This window comes from Fulvia fulva, chromosome 2 (genome assembly GCF_020509005.1).
Source record: "Fulvia fulva chromosome 2, complete sequence".
Taxonomy (NCBI): Eukaryota; Fungi; Ascomycota; class Dothideomycetes; order Mycosphaerellales; family Mycosphaerellaceae; genus Fulvia; species Fulvia fulva.
In genome coordinates, this window is record NC_063013.1 from 6,955,165 (window position 1) to 6,972,339 (window position 17,175).

The 17,175-nt window shown below is 55.2% G+C and overlaps 8 protein-coding genes across 8 annotated transcripts; 2 read left to right on the forward strand and 6 right to left on the reverse strand.

Moving 5' to 3' along the window:
* Nucleotides 1–328: 328 nt before the first annotated feature.
* Nucleotides 329–1,417, reverse strand: CLAFUR5_03877 (uncharacterized protein; the record flags this gene model as incomplete). Its single annotated transcript, XM_047903025.1, has 1 exon — nucleotides 329–1,417. One exon carries the CDS (start codon nucleotides 1,415–1,417, stop codon nucleotides 329–331), a length of 1,089 nt encoding a protein of 362 aa, XP_047757959.1.
* Nucleotides 1,418–1,947: 530 nt separating this feature from the next.
* Nucleotides 1,948–3,577, reverse strand: CLAFUR5_03878 (uncharacterized protein; the record flags this gene model as incomplete). Its single annotated transcript, XM_047903026.1, has 4 exons — nucleotides 1,948–2,100; nucleotides 2,151–2,904; nucleotides 2,958–3,252; nucleotides 3,304–3,577. The coding sequence occupies 4 exons, from the start codon at nucleotides 3,575–3,577 to the stop codon at nucleotides 1,948–1,950; spliced, it is 1,476 nt and encodes a 491-aa protein (XP_047757968.1).
* Nucleotides 3,578–4,104: 527 nt separating this feature from the next.
* Nucleotides 4,105–4,708, reverse strand: CLAFUR5_03879 (uncharacterized protein; the record flags this gene model as incomplete). Its single annotated transcript, XM_047903027.1, has 2 exons — nucleotides 4,105–4,442; nucleotides 4,501–4,708. 2 exons carry the CDS (start codon nucleotides 4,706–4,708, stop codon nucleotides 4,105–4,107), a joined length of 546 nt encoding a protein of 181 aa, XP_047757969.1.
* Nucleotides 4,709–4,868: 160 nt separating this feature from the next.
* CLAFUR5_03880 (uncharacterized protein) lies at nucleotides 4,869–7,004 on the forward strand (the record flags this gene model as incomplete). The annotated part of the gene is made up of 1 exon (XM_047903028.1): nucleotides 4,869–7,004. One exon carries the CDS (start codon nucleotides 4,869–4,871, stop codon nucleotides 7,002–7,004), a length of 2,136 nt encoding a protein of 711 aa, XP_047758770.1.
* Nucleotides 7,005–7,614: 610 nt separating this feature from the next.
* Nucleotides 7,615–9,354, reverse strand: CLAFUR5_03881 (uncharacterized protein; the record flags this gene model as incomplete). Its single annotated transcript, XM_047903029.1, has 1 exon — nucleotides 7,615–9,354. One exon carries the CDS (start codon nucleotides 9,352–9,354, stop codon nucleotides 7,615–7,617), a length of 1,740 nt encoding a protein of 579 aa, XP_047758769.1.
* A 1,319-nt stretch (nucleotides 9,355–10,673) lies between these two features.
* Nucleotides 10,674–11,712, reverse strand: CLAFUR5_03882 (2-oxoglutarate-Fe(II) type oxidoreductase ppzD; the record flags this gene model as incomplete). The annotated part of the gene is made up of 5 exons (XM_047903030.1): nucleotides 10,674–10,713; nucleotides 10,769–11,055; nucleotides 11,304–11,409; nucleotides 11,442–11,647; nucleotides 11,689–11,712. 5 exons carry the CDS (start codon nucleotides 11,710–11,712, stop codon nucleotides 10,674–10,676), a joined length of 663 nt encoding a protein of 220 aa, XP_047758768.1.
* Nucleotides 11,713–12,626: 914 nt separating this feature from the next.
* On the forward strand, nucleotides 12,627–13,715 carry CLAFUR5_03883 (2-amino-3-carboxymuconate-6-semialdehyde decarboxylase; the record flags this gene model as incomplete). The annotated part of the gene is made up of 1 exon (XM_047903031.1): nucleotides 12,627–13,715. One exon carries the CDS (start codon nucleotides 12,627–12,629, stop codon nucleotides 13,713–13,715), a length of 1,089 nt encoding a protein of 362 aa, XP_047758767.1.
* A 60-nt stretch (nucleotides 13,716–13,775) lies between these two features.
* Nucleotides 13,776–16,776, reverse strand: CLAFUR5_03884 (DNA ligase 4; the record flags this gene model as incomplete). The annotated part of the gene is made up of 2 exons (XM_047903032.1): nucleotides 13,776–13,792; nucleotides 13,839–16,776. 2 exons carry the CDS (start codon nucleotides 16,774–16,776, stop codon nucleotides 13,776–13,778), a joined length of 2,955 nt encoding a protein of 984 aa, XP_047758766.1.
* Nucleotides 16,777–17,175: the final 399 nt, after the last annotated feature.

Below are 17,175 nucleotides of genomic sequence, written 5' to 3' on the forward strand. Positions count from 1 at the left end.
CTGTAGATGTCCATGTTGCGGGTTTTATATCGTCGATTGCGTCAAGCTAAGCTGCGCAAGCTGGGCGCATGCGGACGTAGTTTTCATGGAGACTGCGCAGAGCCGCCTGTCAGCGCTGACCTGAAAAGGGCGAAACGCACGAAGCGCCAGTCTTGCGATGATTCCCTGCTCTATGCCACGTGCGCTTCTGTTTTTCTCAGCCCGATCAAGTCCGTCAAATACGCTGCAGCAAGCAGTACAGTGCTTCCAAGGTGCCAGATGGCCAAGACAGAACAAGCGTTCCATTGCTACCAAGTCTGGAGATTCCGATCTTCTGTGATCCGGAAACCTAGAATTCCACCGTCCTCCCCTCCCTCGAACTAACCAACACCCCCTCAATAATCCTCAACACATCCGCCGCCTCCTCCGCCCTGACCGGCACCTCCCCCTCTCCCCTCAACGCCTTCCCGAAAACCCTATAATACTCCACATACGTCGCCGGCGTCACAGTAGGATACCTCTGCACCTGCGGCGTCGCCTTCTCCTGCGGCACTTTCACAAGCGTGCCATAATGGCTCTCAGGATCCACACCGAAATCCTTATGACCGGGCCCGATACCGTGAAGGCGTAGTTGATCTTCTTGGACGTCAAGGTGGAATTTCTTGAAGCTGCCTTTCGTGCCGCGAACCCAGTAGCGGAGTTGTTCTTCTTCGGGGCTGACGACGCCGGCTTTGACTGTGACGAGGATGGGGCCGGGGTAGTGGAGGAGGACGGTGATGCTGTCTGCTGCGCCGCCGTTGACGCCGCGGCGGCAGATGCCGACGAAGCCGGTCACGCGCTTCGGCATGCCGAAGAGGCTGTAGACTTGATCGATGAGATGTGTGCCCAGATCATACAACGCTCCATGCGCCGGCTTGTCCTCGCTCTTCCATGATCCAGCTGGCGGTGGATCAGGCCGGTGACGATCAAAATGTGTTTCGAACTCTGAAATCTCTCCCAGATCGCCATCGGCCATGATTTTCTTCAGCGTCAAGAAGTCCGCGTCCCATCGTCTGTTCTGGTACACAGCAAGCTTCTTGCCAGTCTTCTTCGAAATGTCTGCGAGCTCTTGTGCTTCCTTCGCTGTTGGGACGAATGGCTTCTCCACCACGACGTTCTTGCCGCTTTCCATGCTCTTCTTCGCCATGTCGAAATGTGTCTCTGGTGTCGTAGTGACGATCACAACGTCGACTTCTGGATCTGCGTAGACTTCATCAACTGAGCGCCAGCTCTTGATGCCTTGGTGGTCCTTGGCTGCATCATCGTCTGGTTTTGGGGTTCGCTGGACAATGCCGTATAGCTTAAAGTCTTCTGACAATGCGAGGATGAGTGGAATGTGGAAGACCTTGGCTGAGAGGCCGTAGCCTACGACGGCGACGTTGAAAGGTTTGGAGGCCATGTTATGCACTGCTGGTAAAGATGTCAGTCTACTAGGAGAACTTCGACGGTCTTGTGTGAACTCTCTTATACAGCCCGGTATGACTGAGGTTACATCTTCAATTGCCGCTATGACAAGTTTCTTCAGCTGTGGTTGAGTGAAGAACTGGCGGACAATTGCCTGTTCCTATCGAATGGTGGGGTCGAAGTTCTGGCGGGAATGACGATGTGGGACATCCTCCCGCTTGCTCGCGTGCAAAGGCCGCGACTTTGCCGACGATATGGACGATTCACCATTCCGCAGCAAGAGCTTTTGCTTGGTCAGAACTGCACGCAGCTTACTTGCATGAAAGTCAATTCCTGAGGGCACTCAAGCGTCGTCTTCGTCGGTACGCTGTACATGGCTTGACAGTGCCCGCAACCAGCTTTCATGGCCAGCAGGAGTCACACCCTCCGTAGGGTGCATGAGGCGCGGCCGCATATATGTATGTGTATGAGCAGAAGTGCTTCATATGACCGGCGTTTCGTAGTGTCTGTCGATCTTTGCTTGACTCATCCTATGAGCGTATTACGCCTCGATATGCCTCTCGGATCTTTACGCCCGATGATGGCCTCCAGTGCTTGCGTGAGCGCCCTCGAATCGTAGCGGCCGCTCTTGCCATTCTCGTCCTTGCGCCCATAGCACCGGAGTGACTCAATGCCAATCTGTATCGAAGTTAGCAATTAGTCTTACAACCCAGTGAAGTGCTGGGTACCTTATTGAAAGCATCTTTGTCGATCCTCGGGCCAGTCGGAGAGTCCAAGTAGACGATATGCGTAACATACTGCCAGTAGTCACAAGCGTCTGGTCTCGATAAACCACGAGAGTCTGCACAAGCGTTGGCGATGGCAGCGACAAAGTCCATAGCTGTGTATGCGTCGTTGGAAGGACCGGTCTCTCGATCCAGAGTGCCGTTCAGGATCAGAACTTTCGTTCCGATCGAAGGAGATGCGACTGCTTCACCCACGCCTCGAAGCACTAATGATGGCACGATTGAGGTGAAGAGACTGCCGATGCTATAGATCACGCACGAAGAGCTCCGTATTGCTTCAAGCACTCGTGGGTTGGCTGGTATGGTGATCTCCTGGCCGTACGGATTGATGTACCACAGACGCTCGATTCGAGCTGGCAACTCCTCTTCGTCTTCTTTGGAGAAGGCAATGGCCGGCTTGCGTAAGGTTGGTAAAGTTCCCGGCATGTTCGCATCTTCGACTTTGTCGTGTTCCTCTGTTTGTGCTCTGAGAAGCTGGCCAGGCGAAGTCGGGATGTGACTGACATCCACAGCCCGTTCACTCGGGTGGCTGATGTTGTTCTGGCCAACGATTACAGAATTATCAGCCAGGCCAGCAGCAATGTGATGGGCGAAGTTGGTGTTCAGCACTGGTAGTACCGATACTGTACCGGGGACATTGCAGATGCTTGACACGAGGTGTATCGCAGCCTCGAAGCTGCCGGTGAACAATCTAGCTCTGCTTGGAGATTAGCAAGATATCGAAGATGATGAAATTGTAGGAAACGGTACCCAGTCAAGAACAGATTCCCAATACTCGCACCAGAGTAATTGAATCTACTCGTAGGCCGGATCCGCTTGATGGCCTCCGTATTGATCGAGTTGAGAAAGCTGCGAATGAGCTCTTTCTTGGGACTCGAGATACCAGTCCAAAGTCCGTGGGTACCTTCGACAATGTCCAGCCACTCCAGTCTCGCCGGTGCGTACGCCTTCGGTAGACGATAGTTGAAGAAGTCCCTCGTGGCTTTCGCCTCGTCGCCATCATTGGGTATCAGGCGTATCAAGCGTGAGCGCACATCTCCGATGCCTTCACAGAACATTAGTCAGAGTCCAGTAGTCTGAGTTGCGTATACTGTACCAGGACCACCAAACACCCTTATCAGCTCACTCGAACTCCCCCCATTGTCCGAGATGGGTATAACATAACTCAGCGAACAACTATGATTCGCTTCCCGAATCTCATGGAACACATCAACCAGACTATTCGCCGCACTCCCTCCAGAAAAGACGACGATTCCGCCTTTTGTCGATCGTCCGAATGCTGCGAGTGCTGGTGTTCGCGGAGGTGTTGGTTCTGTTGCGGTCAAGCGGAGAGAACCTTGTCGGCCATTGGCAAAGTCATGCGTTGCCATTGCTGGGGTATTGAGGTGTGTTGTAGAGACTGTATTGCCTCAATTGAGGCATTGGAGGTACTTATCAGGACATTTAGGGGTTGGTGAGGAGGAGGAAAGGTGTTCTGAGTGACGCGGCAAGTACGTTTTGGATTCTGGCTGCCTTCCATTTCGGCACATCCGCTCACGGGAGGTGGCTTGGGCGGTAGCATGTCAACATAGCAGGATCGAGGGACATCTCAGCAAAGGATGCGTCTGTGTTTCATGAGAGGATATTTGGTCTTGAGCTGACGCGGTGGTGCTTTCTTTGGACGTTCTGGTATGGCTTGTTGCGAAACTATGTACAATGCCAAGCCATTGAGATCTACAAGATGTAGTCCCATCATAACCGACTATGGCTAATCAACGAGCTGCCACGATCACTTTGAAGTGCATGGTTCATCATGCTGTTCCTTCTTCGTGATGCCTTTCCGCAGCTACGATCCATCCTCCGACCAATTCTATCCTCACCACCACCCTTCCTCCCTAGCACACCTACACTCCCCACTTCACTGATCTGCCGCAGTCCTCTCCTTAACACCCTCCGCCGGCAGTGCAAGCGCATCCCTCTCCACCACAAATCGTGGGCTCGCATGAAGACCCTCCTGCTCCCTCTGCTGGAACGTGCCAACATCTGGCGCGCCCTCCCTCTGTGCTCGCCTCTTCCTCTTCTCAATCAGTCGTTGTCTGGTTTCTGACAGGTACCGCATCTGTCTGTCTTCCACGCCTTGCAGCCAGTAGCCGAAGGATGCTCCGAGACCGCCGTAAATTGGGTAGATAAGCCAGTTCTCGCGCTGGAAGAAGGGGCGCATTTCGATGCCGAGTTGCCAGAATCTGACGGCGAGGCCTGTGTATACCGTGTTAGGGGCTGTAGCTGTGTATAGAGCTGCAGACCATGTCCTTACCGAAGCCACTCCAGAAGAGGATCTTGTTCACCATGCTTGCGGATGTGCTGGTGTCGCACGGAGTCGCGGAGGTGCTTGGTGCTTGAAAATCCCGGAACGCGCGACGTGGAAGCTTGGTCGTCTGTAAGTGTCGCGTGAATGGAAGGCGTGGTGGTGAATGGTCTCGTGTTGTTGTGTCTGGGCCTTTGGTGCAGCTCTCCTTCCTCATCACAAGCTCCGCAAGTCAGCGTTGCGAGCGAATCGGAGCACTGCCGCACAGTAAGCAAGTTTCGAGATCCCTCCTTGACCCATCTCGAACATGACACAGCACACCAGAACACAACACTTTCACTCACTTTTGGCCTCGCCCCACCTCGTGAGCCGCCAAGATGGCCGCGACCGACACGATAAACGGCGACTGGGAGCTGCCGCCGCGCAAGAAGCCCAAGATCTCCGAGCTCCCACTATCGTCCACACAACGCGCCAGCATCGACAGCATGCTGCACACCTTCAAGAAGAAGGGCGAGTTCGACGCATTGCGCAAGAAGGCATTCCAGCAATACAATGAGAGTGCGAAACGAGGCATGTTCGAGGCATCCCTCAGAGCATTTACCGCACAGGAGATCGATCGCGACCCGATCAAATACCTGAAGCCAGATCGCCGCATTGCTGCCCCACTGCTTGAAGGTAGTGCTGCACGTGGCGACGTCTATGGAAAGACCGAACAGGATGTTGACGCCTACATCGACCAGTACATGCAAAACGCTGAGCAAGCACTGCGCGGGATCAGAGCGGACGAGGTTGGTGGAGAGCTTGCAAATGAAGAGTATCGCAAGGGCCTGAAGAGCGATGATGCATACGCTGAAGAAGCCGACGCTCGTCGTCAAGACCGCGAGGTCAAGTACAAGGAAGACGAGAAGAAGCGAGCCAAGCGCGAAGCACAGGAGCAGAAGAAGAAGGAGCTGGAGATGCTGAAGAAGAAGCAGGAAGCACTAATGAAGGAGACTACGAAACTGCAAGCTGAGCAGAAGAGACGCGCTGAGCGAGAGGCGTGGAAGAATGCTGAGAAGGAGCGCGAACGTGAGAGGATCAGGAAGTACAATGAAGATCGCGAGGCGGCCAAGAAGAAGGCAGAGGAGAAGGAGCAGGCGGAGCAGGAAGAGCGAGAGAGGCGTAGGAGAGAACGTGCTGAGGCAGAACAGAAGCGACTGGAAGCCGAAGCCTTGGATCTGCTGCTCAAGGAAGGACAGGAAATGACTGATAAGTCACGACGCCCTGAGCTGGAGCGCAGTGAGAGCATGGAGCCACCGCCACGTCTCAAGCACCAGTCTGCCCCAAGGAATAACGCCAGCAAGGACCAGATGCGCGCGCAGGGCCTCATGCCGACTTCTTTGACCCTTAGAAAGGGCGACAAGCCGGTAGTGGCGCCTCCCACTGGTCCAAGAGCTTCACGACCACGATCGCCTTCTCCAGCACGATCGACCTTCAGTAGCAGCCGACGACGTGAGCCGACACCAGACGATCGCCGTGGATCACGACTCGATACTCGACGTGAGTCCAGCTACCGCGACGTGAGCGCAGAACGCGAAGCATGGAGATCTCGAAGACCTGACGGGCGCCGCGATCGCTCGAGATCGCCAGTACGCCGTGAACGAGACCGAGGCCGAGACAGCAGAGTTCGCTCTCCTAGTCGTAGACGATACGACCAGTACATCGCCCCTCCTCGTGGTAAGAGTTGGAACAGAGAGCGCGAGAGAGAACGTGGTGAGGAAGGCGAAGTTGTCGAACGGGCTGCCCGTAGTAAGAGCAGGGAATCGTATCGAGACATCTTCCGCGACTCCAACACATACCGCCCAGCCGGCGCCCGCCGTAACGCCAGCCAGAGTCGCAGTCCACCACGACGCCGAGAGCGATCACGTTCGAGATCACCTCCACGTCGTCGAGAGTCAAGAGACCGTGGCGGACGCCGAGGCCGAGGCCGAAGCCCTCCTGGAATCGATCGGTACATACCTGGCGGACCTGCTGCTGCTGCCGCTGCTGCCGGCAAAGGCAAAGACGACGACGAAGCGCCACGCAAACGCGCTCGGGACGAAGAGACAGATCCAAAAGAGAAGCCCCGCGAGTCAACAACCCGCATCCGGGACGAACGCGACAGATCACCACCGCGCACGCGCATCAGAGACGAACGCGACCGTACGCCAGCCCGCACGCGCGAGGGCCGCAACAGAAGCCCAGACCGCAGAAGACGGTACGACGAGCGTGAGCGGAGTAATGTTGGCACTGATCGGTGGATTCCTGGTGGAGGTGGTGGCGCTCGGGATGGTGATGATGATCGACCACGACGACGAGAGCGGAGCAGACCGAGGGAGGATCGGTATGTGCCTAGCCATCGCGAGCGGTCGAGAGACAGGGATGCTGGGAGGGATCGTGAGCGTTCGAGGGACAGGGAGAGGGATCGCGATGATCGAGATAAGGGGAGGGAGGAGCGACGCCCTACTGCTGCGAAGGCCGAGGGCGAGGATTAGGAGCAGTCCACAGCACTGGCAGCATTTCTCAGACGTCCAGACTGGACGCAGAACCTGGCGTGGAAACGAACTGACTGAGCTATCGATGCGTGCCAAGAGCAGACGGGGCCTGGAAGGGCACGAACCTGATAGACGACAGGGCAGACAGACTTGCAACGCAATACCTCCACCTACTTACTGCCGCTGGCTGCTCCCCACCATAAGGTATTTACCCCACAGACCAGCCCTGTGAGCCCGGACATGGCCGTCCACCATTGTTCAACAATGGATGTGGAACTACGGTGCATGATGGAATTTGAATACGCCGGATAGAGTTGAGAGCCGAGAATAGTACAGGTAGTACATTCATTCTGCAAATGCACTTCTACTGTACTTTGTATACAAGCACAACAAGACTTGAAGTGACAATCGCCCGCCGACGCCGTGCTTCTAGAATAACTTTTGCCCCTCTTTCCACCCAAGACTCCTCGCTGTGCCTTTCTCAGGGTATCTCGAAGCAAAACGAGCGAACTTGTTTTGGGGGGTTGTAATGGTGTGCTGTGTGTCTCCATGCTGTATTTTTGTGGGTAACAATGATCGTGATCAACCTTTATCATGCCATGCCACGGATCTACCCATGTCGTTGCCGCGACCGATCCAGCAGCGCCGTCAACTCATCCTCGTCCACCGTCGATTGCGATCTTGATGGGGCCGCGCTGGAGATGGGGGTCGAGATGGTGCTTGGGGTTGGAGTCGCGTCTCGTGAGGAGCTGGCGGCTACTGGAGTTGTGGTGGCTGGAGATGGTGCATATCTCGAGGAACTTGCCATGGCGGAGCTGGAAGCTGGCGGCGCCCTCGACGAGCTCGGCATCGTGAAATTGGGATCCGAGAATCCTCCCGTCGTACTGTAGCTCGGCGGCAGCGACTCTGGCAGATCTGTGATTGTACCACCAGAACTATTCGGTGTCTCGTCGCCGTCCAAGTTGAGGCGCTCGATGTCGTTGTGGAGATCTTCACCCTCGTAGTTCAGAATCGAGGTATGATCGTTCTGGTAATGCGGCGGCGAAGCAGGCACATCGTCGTACATCGGCGGCTGCTCCTCGTCCCAGCCAATCCCCATGCCAGCACGCTGCGTGACGTTCAGGGCGAACTGAGTCCTGAGCACACGCGCAGCGCCAGTATAGGTGGCGTTTTCAGGCTTCTTGTTGGGGGCCCATTCTTCGGCGATGACGAGTTCGAGGACCAGGTTATGGGCAATCTTAAAGCCACTGCCAGTGTCCATCCCACAGTTCGGCTTGGCGGTGGGGTTGATGTGAGCCATGAACTCGCCGTCGACTTGGCCTTCGCTGAAGTCGGTCTTCCAGCCTTGCTTGAGCTCGTCCATGCCGATGTGGCGGGTGTTCTCGTACTTCATGGCTTTGCCTTCGCCGACGTTGCTAACGTGCTCAGCACAGGGAGGGGATATCATGGTCTCGTGCTCCTCGACTCGCCATGTCAGCTTTCGAAGTCGCCAGCGCGTTTGTGTATCGTCTCGTTTCGTGGTGATGCCAGTCATGCGACATTGCACCGGGAACTCTCCAATTGGGTGAACAATATTCGGTAAGATGACGTGCAATGTCAAGTTCGTCGGCGGGAAGATGCGAACGCTGGTTTTGTCCGGTCCTGGTCGAATAGCCCGAGTGATGAGCAGCTCGTGACGATACTCGCACTCCTCGCCACTTGTCGTCCTGGCGCGACAGTGCAGGCTATACTCAACGCTGCCAAGCTGGCCCTGTGTCGTCGCTGGGATGTTGCCGGGCAAGCGATGCGAGAATGGTATGCTCTGCTTTCCGGCAGACTCCTTGAAAGTCTTTGGCTTCTTGAAGAAGTCCCACTCGGCGATATCCACAATCTGGGTAATGCAATCGCGGCATTTGTCCTGAATGGGTCTCTTAGTCGTCGTCGTCTTTTCCAAGAACAGCTTGCAGCTCTCCAGTGTCACTTCGGAAGTGTTTGGTGTGATGTGTAGCTGGCCAGAAACAATGACACCGGAAGACTGGCTCGGAGGATCCAGCATGAGGGCCGGAGGTGACTCCATGTGTAGATTCAACTTCACCGGAGCTGGCTTCAGCGGTACTCTATGCTCACTAGCATGTTTGTCCCTCGAACCAGATCGATCCTTGGACTTGGACTTGCTCTCAGAGCTGTGCTTCTTGCCCAGCTGGAGCAGTGCTCCCGGGCGCTTCACGAGCTTATCCATACTTGGTCGTCTGCTTTCTAAAGGACGCTCTCCCGATTTGGTCTGGTTAGATGTGGCAGATGGAATGCTTTGGTCGAGGTTGTGAGTGGAAGAATTGCGTCCGAAATCTAGGCCGAGGATTCGGCCAGGCATGGTTTAGAAGCGTCGAGAGTCGAGACTTTGGCGTGATTTGGGGGCCAATGTGCTCGGCAATGACGAGTTTGCTGTAATGTAGTGGCAGGGCAGTGTTTACCCAACTCCGAGGATGTGGGGTGCAGTAGCCAGGCTCAGTCGATGATGAAGCAATGGCAGAGGACGGATGCAGCGCCGCGGTGGGAATGGAATAAAGAGAAGCTGTAGCTCCAATCGGTTGTTCTTGTTCCTTCACGAGTTGGTGCGGTGGCAGTTCAGTCGCAGCTCCCAAAGACTTGTAAAGGCCAGACGCATCTTCTTCCTGCTGGGGTGTCTGGTCCTAGTACATGTAGTAGTTCATGGGAAGGAAGACGGTGGGAAGGATCGCGTGAGCAACGGGAAGAAGACGTGCTTCCTGCGGTGGAAGGTCCTGCATGGCGTTGGCAGCAAAAGTGGAATCGTCGTCTAATAAGAACAGCGGCATGTGCTCATGCATGCCCTCGTGCCAAGGTGCAGTACCTGGCCCAGCGAACTTTGGTGCCATCACATCTCGCGCCCTGTCCATTCTCCGGCGGAGTATTGATGGAAGCTAGCTATCTTGGGCAGTCTCTTCCTCAAAATTTTGCGCAGAAATAGAGGGCATTGGAATGTGCTCGTCTCAGCCAGCCTGCCTGCCTGCAGAAACACACAAGCACGCCTCAGCCCGAACATCGCACCACCATGGTTGCATGGTCACCTGCTCAACACCGACACGTCGAGAAGCAGCCACACCGCATCACTGGGCCGTCTTTGCACGCAGCATCTCCGCTCCACGCTACCGTTCTTCGTGCAAGCAGCATCTCCGCTTCACGCTACCGTTCTTCGTGCACGCAGCATCTCCGCTTCACGCTACCGTTCTTCGTGCACGCAGCATCTCCGCCTCATCATGAACGAAACCTCGTGTGCTGTACAACAGCCACGCGCCCACGCCTGCTTCATGTCCATCCTCTACAGAACATCTCCGGAGGCAATGCACCATTTGGCTTACAGTATGATGCTTTCAGCTAACCGCGTGTGAGCCTGCAGACGCCGCACACCTGCAGATCCATCTCACTACTACCATTGACTCACATACAGCTACCTTCCGGACCATGATGCCGCGCCGCGTGCTATTGGCCGACGGCCTGGCTTGTGAAGTCGCCGTGCACTGCAACGGAGCGCACAGACAACCTTGAAGCTCAACAATGCCGCGAAAATGCTCCTCCATCGGGCACCTCCGATGTCGCCACTCCGAAAGATCTCGCCATCCTTCGCCCACGTGGTGCGTTCCCCGATCGAACTCTGGAACGTCATCCCGGTCATCAATACGTCGCTGCAAGACGCTGCACGAGATATTCTCCACTGTAAGCAAGCAAGTCAGCCTGGCCCATGCAATGCCTCTCCACGAACGCCGTACCTGCTCATGCCTGGATACTGCTTCGGCCTTGTCTCACTATACGTGCCCGCAATGGCATCGATGAACTGATCGAAGTTGGGATTGCAAAAGTATGCAATGGAGTACCTTGCCGGATGCACATCTGCCGTCGTGGGTGGCTCCACAACGCGATGCTTCGTGCTCTTGATGGTCTTGTTCGACCAGCGAGCTAGCAAGTCTCCTGCATTGACTACGATGGTGTCCTTGATCGGTGTGGCATCAACATAGTTCGAACTGGGCGGTAGCACCTGCAGGCCGCCTCTGTCGTCCTAGGTCAAAGTCAGTATGGTGTTCCTGTATGACCGGCGTCCGACTGGCGGCATCTCAACGTCGGCTGGCGTGATGGATTCAATTGCACACCATCGGTATCACAAGCCGTGTTCGTGGTCCGAAGCCTAAGAGGTCTCCCTCTCATGCCAACACCGGAACACATCTCGGTCGAGATCATGGACTCTGCACGCCGACGTGGCCAGACAGCCACAGACCACCCTCCAACACCAGAAGCGGACTCACTCACCTGAAACAAACAAGTAATACTCCAATAATCCGTATGCGCCCCCGCCCTAACAGTATTCCCATTCTCCCTAAACGCCTCACTCCTCACTTCCGGATAATGCAGCAGTCTCAACGTATCATCCCCCCCGCATCCGTAAACCGATCAAACCACCCCTCCTCAATCCCCAACCCCACCGCAACAGCCCGCATTATTCGCCCACGCAGCCACTTCCCCAACTCATGAAACTCCAGCATCCTCGCTTTGAAAACTCTCCCTTCCTCATCGAATTTATCCGGCCACTGATTCGACAGCTCCGCCTCCGTCTCAGTCTCAGTCTCAGTCTCCCGCCCAATCTCGAACGACTCCTTGAGATCAACCCCCCCCCCTTCTCCCGAATCTCCGCAACCTCACCGGCATCTCGAGCATCCATCGTTTTCTCCCGCCCAGGCCGGGAATATCCCCGATTCGCCTCCGGCGTCGTCCAGCGCAGGGCGAGTTTCTGCCGTAAAGGTCGGTGGAAGAAGGTTGCCGGCTTCGCAGAACGTTTGCGTGTTTTTTTTATTCGCGGGGGATGCCGTGGGGGGTTTTTTCTTTAGAGGTAGAGGAATTCTGCCTGTGGGAAAGCTTTGCAGGATGGAGTGGGCGGTGGTGCGTTTGGTGGGTTTCGTCGCCGGTGAGGGTGAGGAAGGGGGAGACGTCGATGAGGGGGATTTCGATTTCGAGGGTGGAGGGGGGGAATGCTGAGGGGGGTTGGGGTTGGGGGGCATCTTTCTTGCTTCGCGGTGGAATGGGAAGGGGAGGTGAGGTGAGGTGAAGTGGGAGGTGGGAGGTGTGTGGTTGAATCAGAGTTGCTGCCCTGGCTCCCCAGAATATACTTAAAATCAGCCACAATCGTGGTCTGTGGTCTGCTGGGGCGGAGGACAGTCTAGATTCCAGTTGCAGTTGCCTGTTTTGGAGGTGTTGGAGATAAGGACTTGCAGGCGATGCAGGCAGGCAGGGCAGGTGCCCCACTTTGAGTGATAGGCAGGATGGACGAGTGGGGTGTTTTTGGAGGTGACCTGAGAGCTCTCGGCCAGGGCCGATGGTGCTTTCTCTTATTATTATTGAAATACAACAATAGCGCCCGCGTTTGAGTTGCGGTTTTGTCTTCTACCATTTCCTAACTGACTAAAGACAGCACTCGCAAGGTGACAGGACCCCCACCGGATCACCCAGTCGCCCTGACCACCCCGTTAGAATACACACGACACGACAACACCCGGAACCACTTCAATCCAACATTCCCCATCAGCAACAGACAGACCAGTCAAAAACTCCAGCACCCCAAGCCCCGACACCGCCACAATGCCCACCGTCGATATCCACACCCACATGTACCCACCCACCCTCCTCTCCCTCCTCCGCACCCGCTCCCACGTCCCCTACGTCCGCACCTTCCCGGACCAAGTCGAGGCCGGCGAGCGCCTCGTGATCCTCCCCGCCGAAGAGGCCAGCACTGGGACTTCCCGCGGCCGACCCATGGGGCCCGAGTACCACGACATCAAGCAGAAAATCGCATTCATGGACCTCCACGCGATTGATGTGTCAGTTCTGAGTCTGGCAAATCCGTGGCTGGATTGGTTGGCGAAGGAGGAAGGGGTGGAGGTTGCGAGGGGGGTTAATGATGATGTGGAGGGGATGTGTAAGGCTTACCGGGGGAGGTTGTACCATTTTGGGACGTTGCCGTTGAGTGCGGATGTGGGGGTGATTGTGGGGGAGGTGAGGAGGTTGAGGGGGTTGAGGTTTTGTAGGGGGGTTGTGATGGGGACGAGTGGATTGGGAGAGGGGTTGGATGATTCGAGACTGGATGGGATTTGGAGGGCGATTGAGGAGGCAGAGATGGTGGTTTTCTTGCATCCGCATTATGGGCTGCCGGGGGATGTGTATGGACCCAGAGCTGGGGATTATGGTCATGTGCTTGCTTTGGCGATGGGATTCCCGATGGAGACGACGATTGCTGTGACGAGGATGTTGCTTTCTGGTGTGTTTGATCGCTTCAGCAAGCTCAATGTCTTGCTTGCGCACAGCGGTGGCACACTACCGTTCCTCGCCGGCCGAATCGAGAGTTGTATCGCGCACGATGCGCATATGAAGAAGGCTGGGGCGCTCGAGAATCGGAGAGATGTGTGGGATGTGCTGAAGAAGAACATCTACCTGGATGCAGTCATCTACTCAGATGTTGGAGTGAAAGCTGCCATCGATGCTTCTGGTGCCGACAGGTTGATGTTTGGCACGGATCATCCTTTCTTCCCGCCGCTGGAGGGTGAAGGACAGGAGTGGCTGAGTGTCACGTCGAACAACAACGCTGTCAGGGCGGCAATGGGCAGTGATGTGCAGGGTGTAAAGGATATTATGGGTGGGAATGCAGTGCGGATTTTGCACCTCGACAGCTAAGCAGTTCTCCGGACGGGTATCCTGGTGTCGGTATTCCAAGACTGCTATCATGCAAGCACTTCAAGTCTGCGCATATCCTGGGACATGGTCAGCGACGTCTGCAGCCGAGTGTGAAAGACTTACGCTCTTCATCCAGCCGGGTCCCTTCTGCCCAGCTGTCCGTCACCCAGTCATGGCTGACTATGCGTGGCAACTGCTTCTTATTGGCAATAGCTTTACGCATGCGCCGAGCAGCACCTGCATCACCCTTCGGCACCACAACGTGGGCGACCAAATCGTCTTCGATCGAGTCTGCCACAGTGCCTCCAGCGAACTCGAACAGCCTGGTGGTCTCGAAGGCGACGTCCTCAAAGAATGCCGTGACACCGTGAAACATCCAGCCAGGCATCGCATCAAGCTCATGTCCATGATCATTGAGCTGATCGAGGATCTCTGCTGGCTCGAAGCCATCTTCAACCTTGGAGGGCATACTCTTGAACAGCTGGAGCAGAGCCTCTGGTGTTACATCTCGAGCATAGCTATCACCGTACTCATCAACATTATCGTCGTACCTTCCTTCTTCTGACGACATCGTATGCAGTAAGTGTTGCGGCTCGAACGGTAATAACAGCCCAGGCCGCCCAATGTCAGCTTCACTCTGCTTCACGCAATCGAGTAGCCAGCTCGGTCGAATGATGTTTCTCTCGTCACGCTTCGCGATAGAGGCAACTTTGATCACACGCCGGTCGGCGATGAGGATTGTGTGGGGATCTGTCTCTGCTGCAACGATGTTACCGCCGTTGGCTTTGATCAATGCTTCAAGCTCAGCTTTGGACTTCTTGATTGGGTTTGGCGCCTCGCTCATTACGAAGAAGCTCAAGCCTTCGAAGACTTTTGTAGCAGGTCCAGCATAGGGTGTTGTTACTTCGTCTTCCTGGCCTTGAATGATCAATGCGCGCTTGCGCTTCCGAGTCGTTCGTTGCTTTCGCGCCTCGTCAATCTTGAACTTCTTCTCTTCTTTGGCGTGTTCAGCTTCGTTCTTGAGCGCGATGAACTCGTCAACGCTGAGTGCTTGCGTCCAATCTTTGTCCGTCCTCAGCTTTTTGAAGCGAGGAAAGCGCAGGGTGGCCCCTAACCTGAATTGCTCGGTGCCGCCAACTTGAGCAGCCTTGACGGAGATCACGACTGAGTCTTCAGGCTTGATCCATACGTCGGGTTTCTCGTATTGGCGATCACCGCCGCCCAGCTCGAGCCAGTCCGTTGGTGGCTTCTTCCTGTCCCAGTCTATCCACTTACCGTCTGTTCGATGTCGAATTTCAGCGTAGTCGTTGGCGCTGAAGCCACCGCCGACTTTGAAGAAGGACCAAGTCTTCTGAGGGTTGGTGTTAGGGAACGCTTCGAAGATAACGGCGGGGACTCTGAGGCCACACATGAAGCTGCTCAGGCCTCCGCCTCGTTTGCCAGAGCCATAGTAGCCACCGACGACAACGCAGTCCAACGACTCGCCGAACTCGGTCATGTACTCGGGCTTAACTTTGATCCAGTCATCGTTGCGCTCGTTGAGCCGATATGGGGATCGAGGATTCTTCAGCACCAGGCCTTCACTTGCTTCAGCCACTACTTGACGTAGGATAAGATCGATCTCAGACGCTTCTTGGGCTTCTTGGTACTCGTGAATTTCTAGTCGACGCTTGACGGATGTGATACTGGAAGTGAGCGCTTTCCGCCGATCGCGTAAAGTGTACCGTGTGAGGTCCTTGTCGTTGAGATACAAACAGTCAAACACCTTGAAGAGTGGACGATGTCCACCCGCGAATGGATTTTGCTGTTGTTCCAGGGCAGCTGTTTTCAGTGTGCCGAAGCCGACCACACAGTCTTCCTTCATATCCCAGGTGATCATCTCGCCGTCCAGGATTATGTTTCGCACGCCGTCTTTGAGCGCGTCTCGTATGTGCCGTGTCAATGCTGCATTGTCGTCTTCGAAGCCATTACCATACAGGTAGGTGTAGTCTTTCGCCTTGCGCGACCAGAACCCGAAGCGATGACCACCGGGCATATTCTCATCTTCAATCATGTGCATCTGCATACGCTCGCCGTCAAGCTTCTCTTCGATCCAGAAAACAGGGTCTTCTTCAATCGGATTCATCTTCGCCACCATCTGCTCCATGGAACGCATCTGGAAGGCGGCCAATTGTGGTTGGAAACACTGCATCAAGCATATGCCGGCGTCATCGCCTTCTAGTCGTACATCCGGATCGTAGAGCTCCCAGCACACACGTTTCAAGCTGCTCGAGATGTTGAAGAGATTCTCAGCATCTGGGTGCCAAATGTCGAAGAACGTCTTCTCCGTTGCGCCTACCTTCATTTGACGCAAGATCATGCGGATGAGCCATAGCATTTCCTCGGCGTTCATGCGATTGTAGAACTCTTCGATAATGGGACGCTGGTTCTCTTCCTTCTGGGCGACCGACAGGCGGTCAAGTAGTTCGTTGACCTCAGCAATGGTCATGTCTCCCGGTGTTTGTCGCATTGGGCGCTTGCTGATGACATTGAAACACCTTCCTGCAAAGTCACCAGCTGTTGAACTCCCAGATTCCGCTCCAGGCAGTTTCCAGTGCAGCATGTTGTAGCCATCTTCGCTGTCCTTGTTGATCTTCAGGACGCGAACGAGGAGCTTGCCGAGTGTCATCTCCTTCAACCCGTACATGCCTCGATCGCGGTCCTTCTCAGGCACGATGAGGCGGAAAGCAGGATAAATGTCGTTGCCGACCTCTTTGCGCCATCTTCCGATGAATCTGTCTATGATTGATCGTCTGATCTCGTTGGGGTTGTTCCTCGGTCCATCAGTTCCAACCTTCTTGCGAGCCTGCGCTGGTCCTGTGGGTTTCTTTTTATTGTCGTTCAGTGGATTGAAAAGATGTGTAAACAGCTCATGGAATGGCAGAGTCTTGGAGTGATTGTGAGGCCGATTGGGATACTTCTCATCGAGTTCCTGTTCAGTCATTGTGCCATGGCCGTACATCATATGTTCCTCCTCTGCCGCTTCTGGGTTCTGCATCTCGACATCATCGTCTTCCGCCATGGTGGCGTGCTGTTTGATGGGGTGGTGATGGAAGGTGGGGGATGTAAGAATGAGAGAGGCGGAAGAAGAGAAGCGGCGAGGTGTGTGCTCCGCGGTGTTGAAGAAGGTCACATCGCATCTGCCATTCACCTACCTGTTGATGTGTTGTTAATGGAAGGTCAAGGCAGCAATGCGCTACCCAAGACCCTTGCCTATGCCGTGACGCGCGATCTCGTGACGCATGATCTCGTGACGTGTGATGTCGTGACGTGTGATGTCGTGACGCGCGATCTCGTGACGCAAGATCCCGTGACCGGGTTAGTTCTAGGAACGGCTGCGCAGCGTATCTTGGTCTTGGTACCCTGCGCTTACGGTGCCGTTTCAATGGAGCTATTTTGATAACAGACACCCAGAGTAACC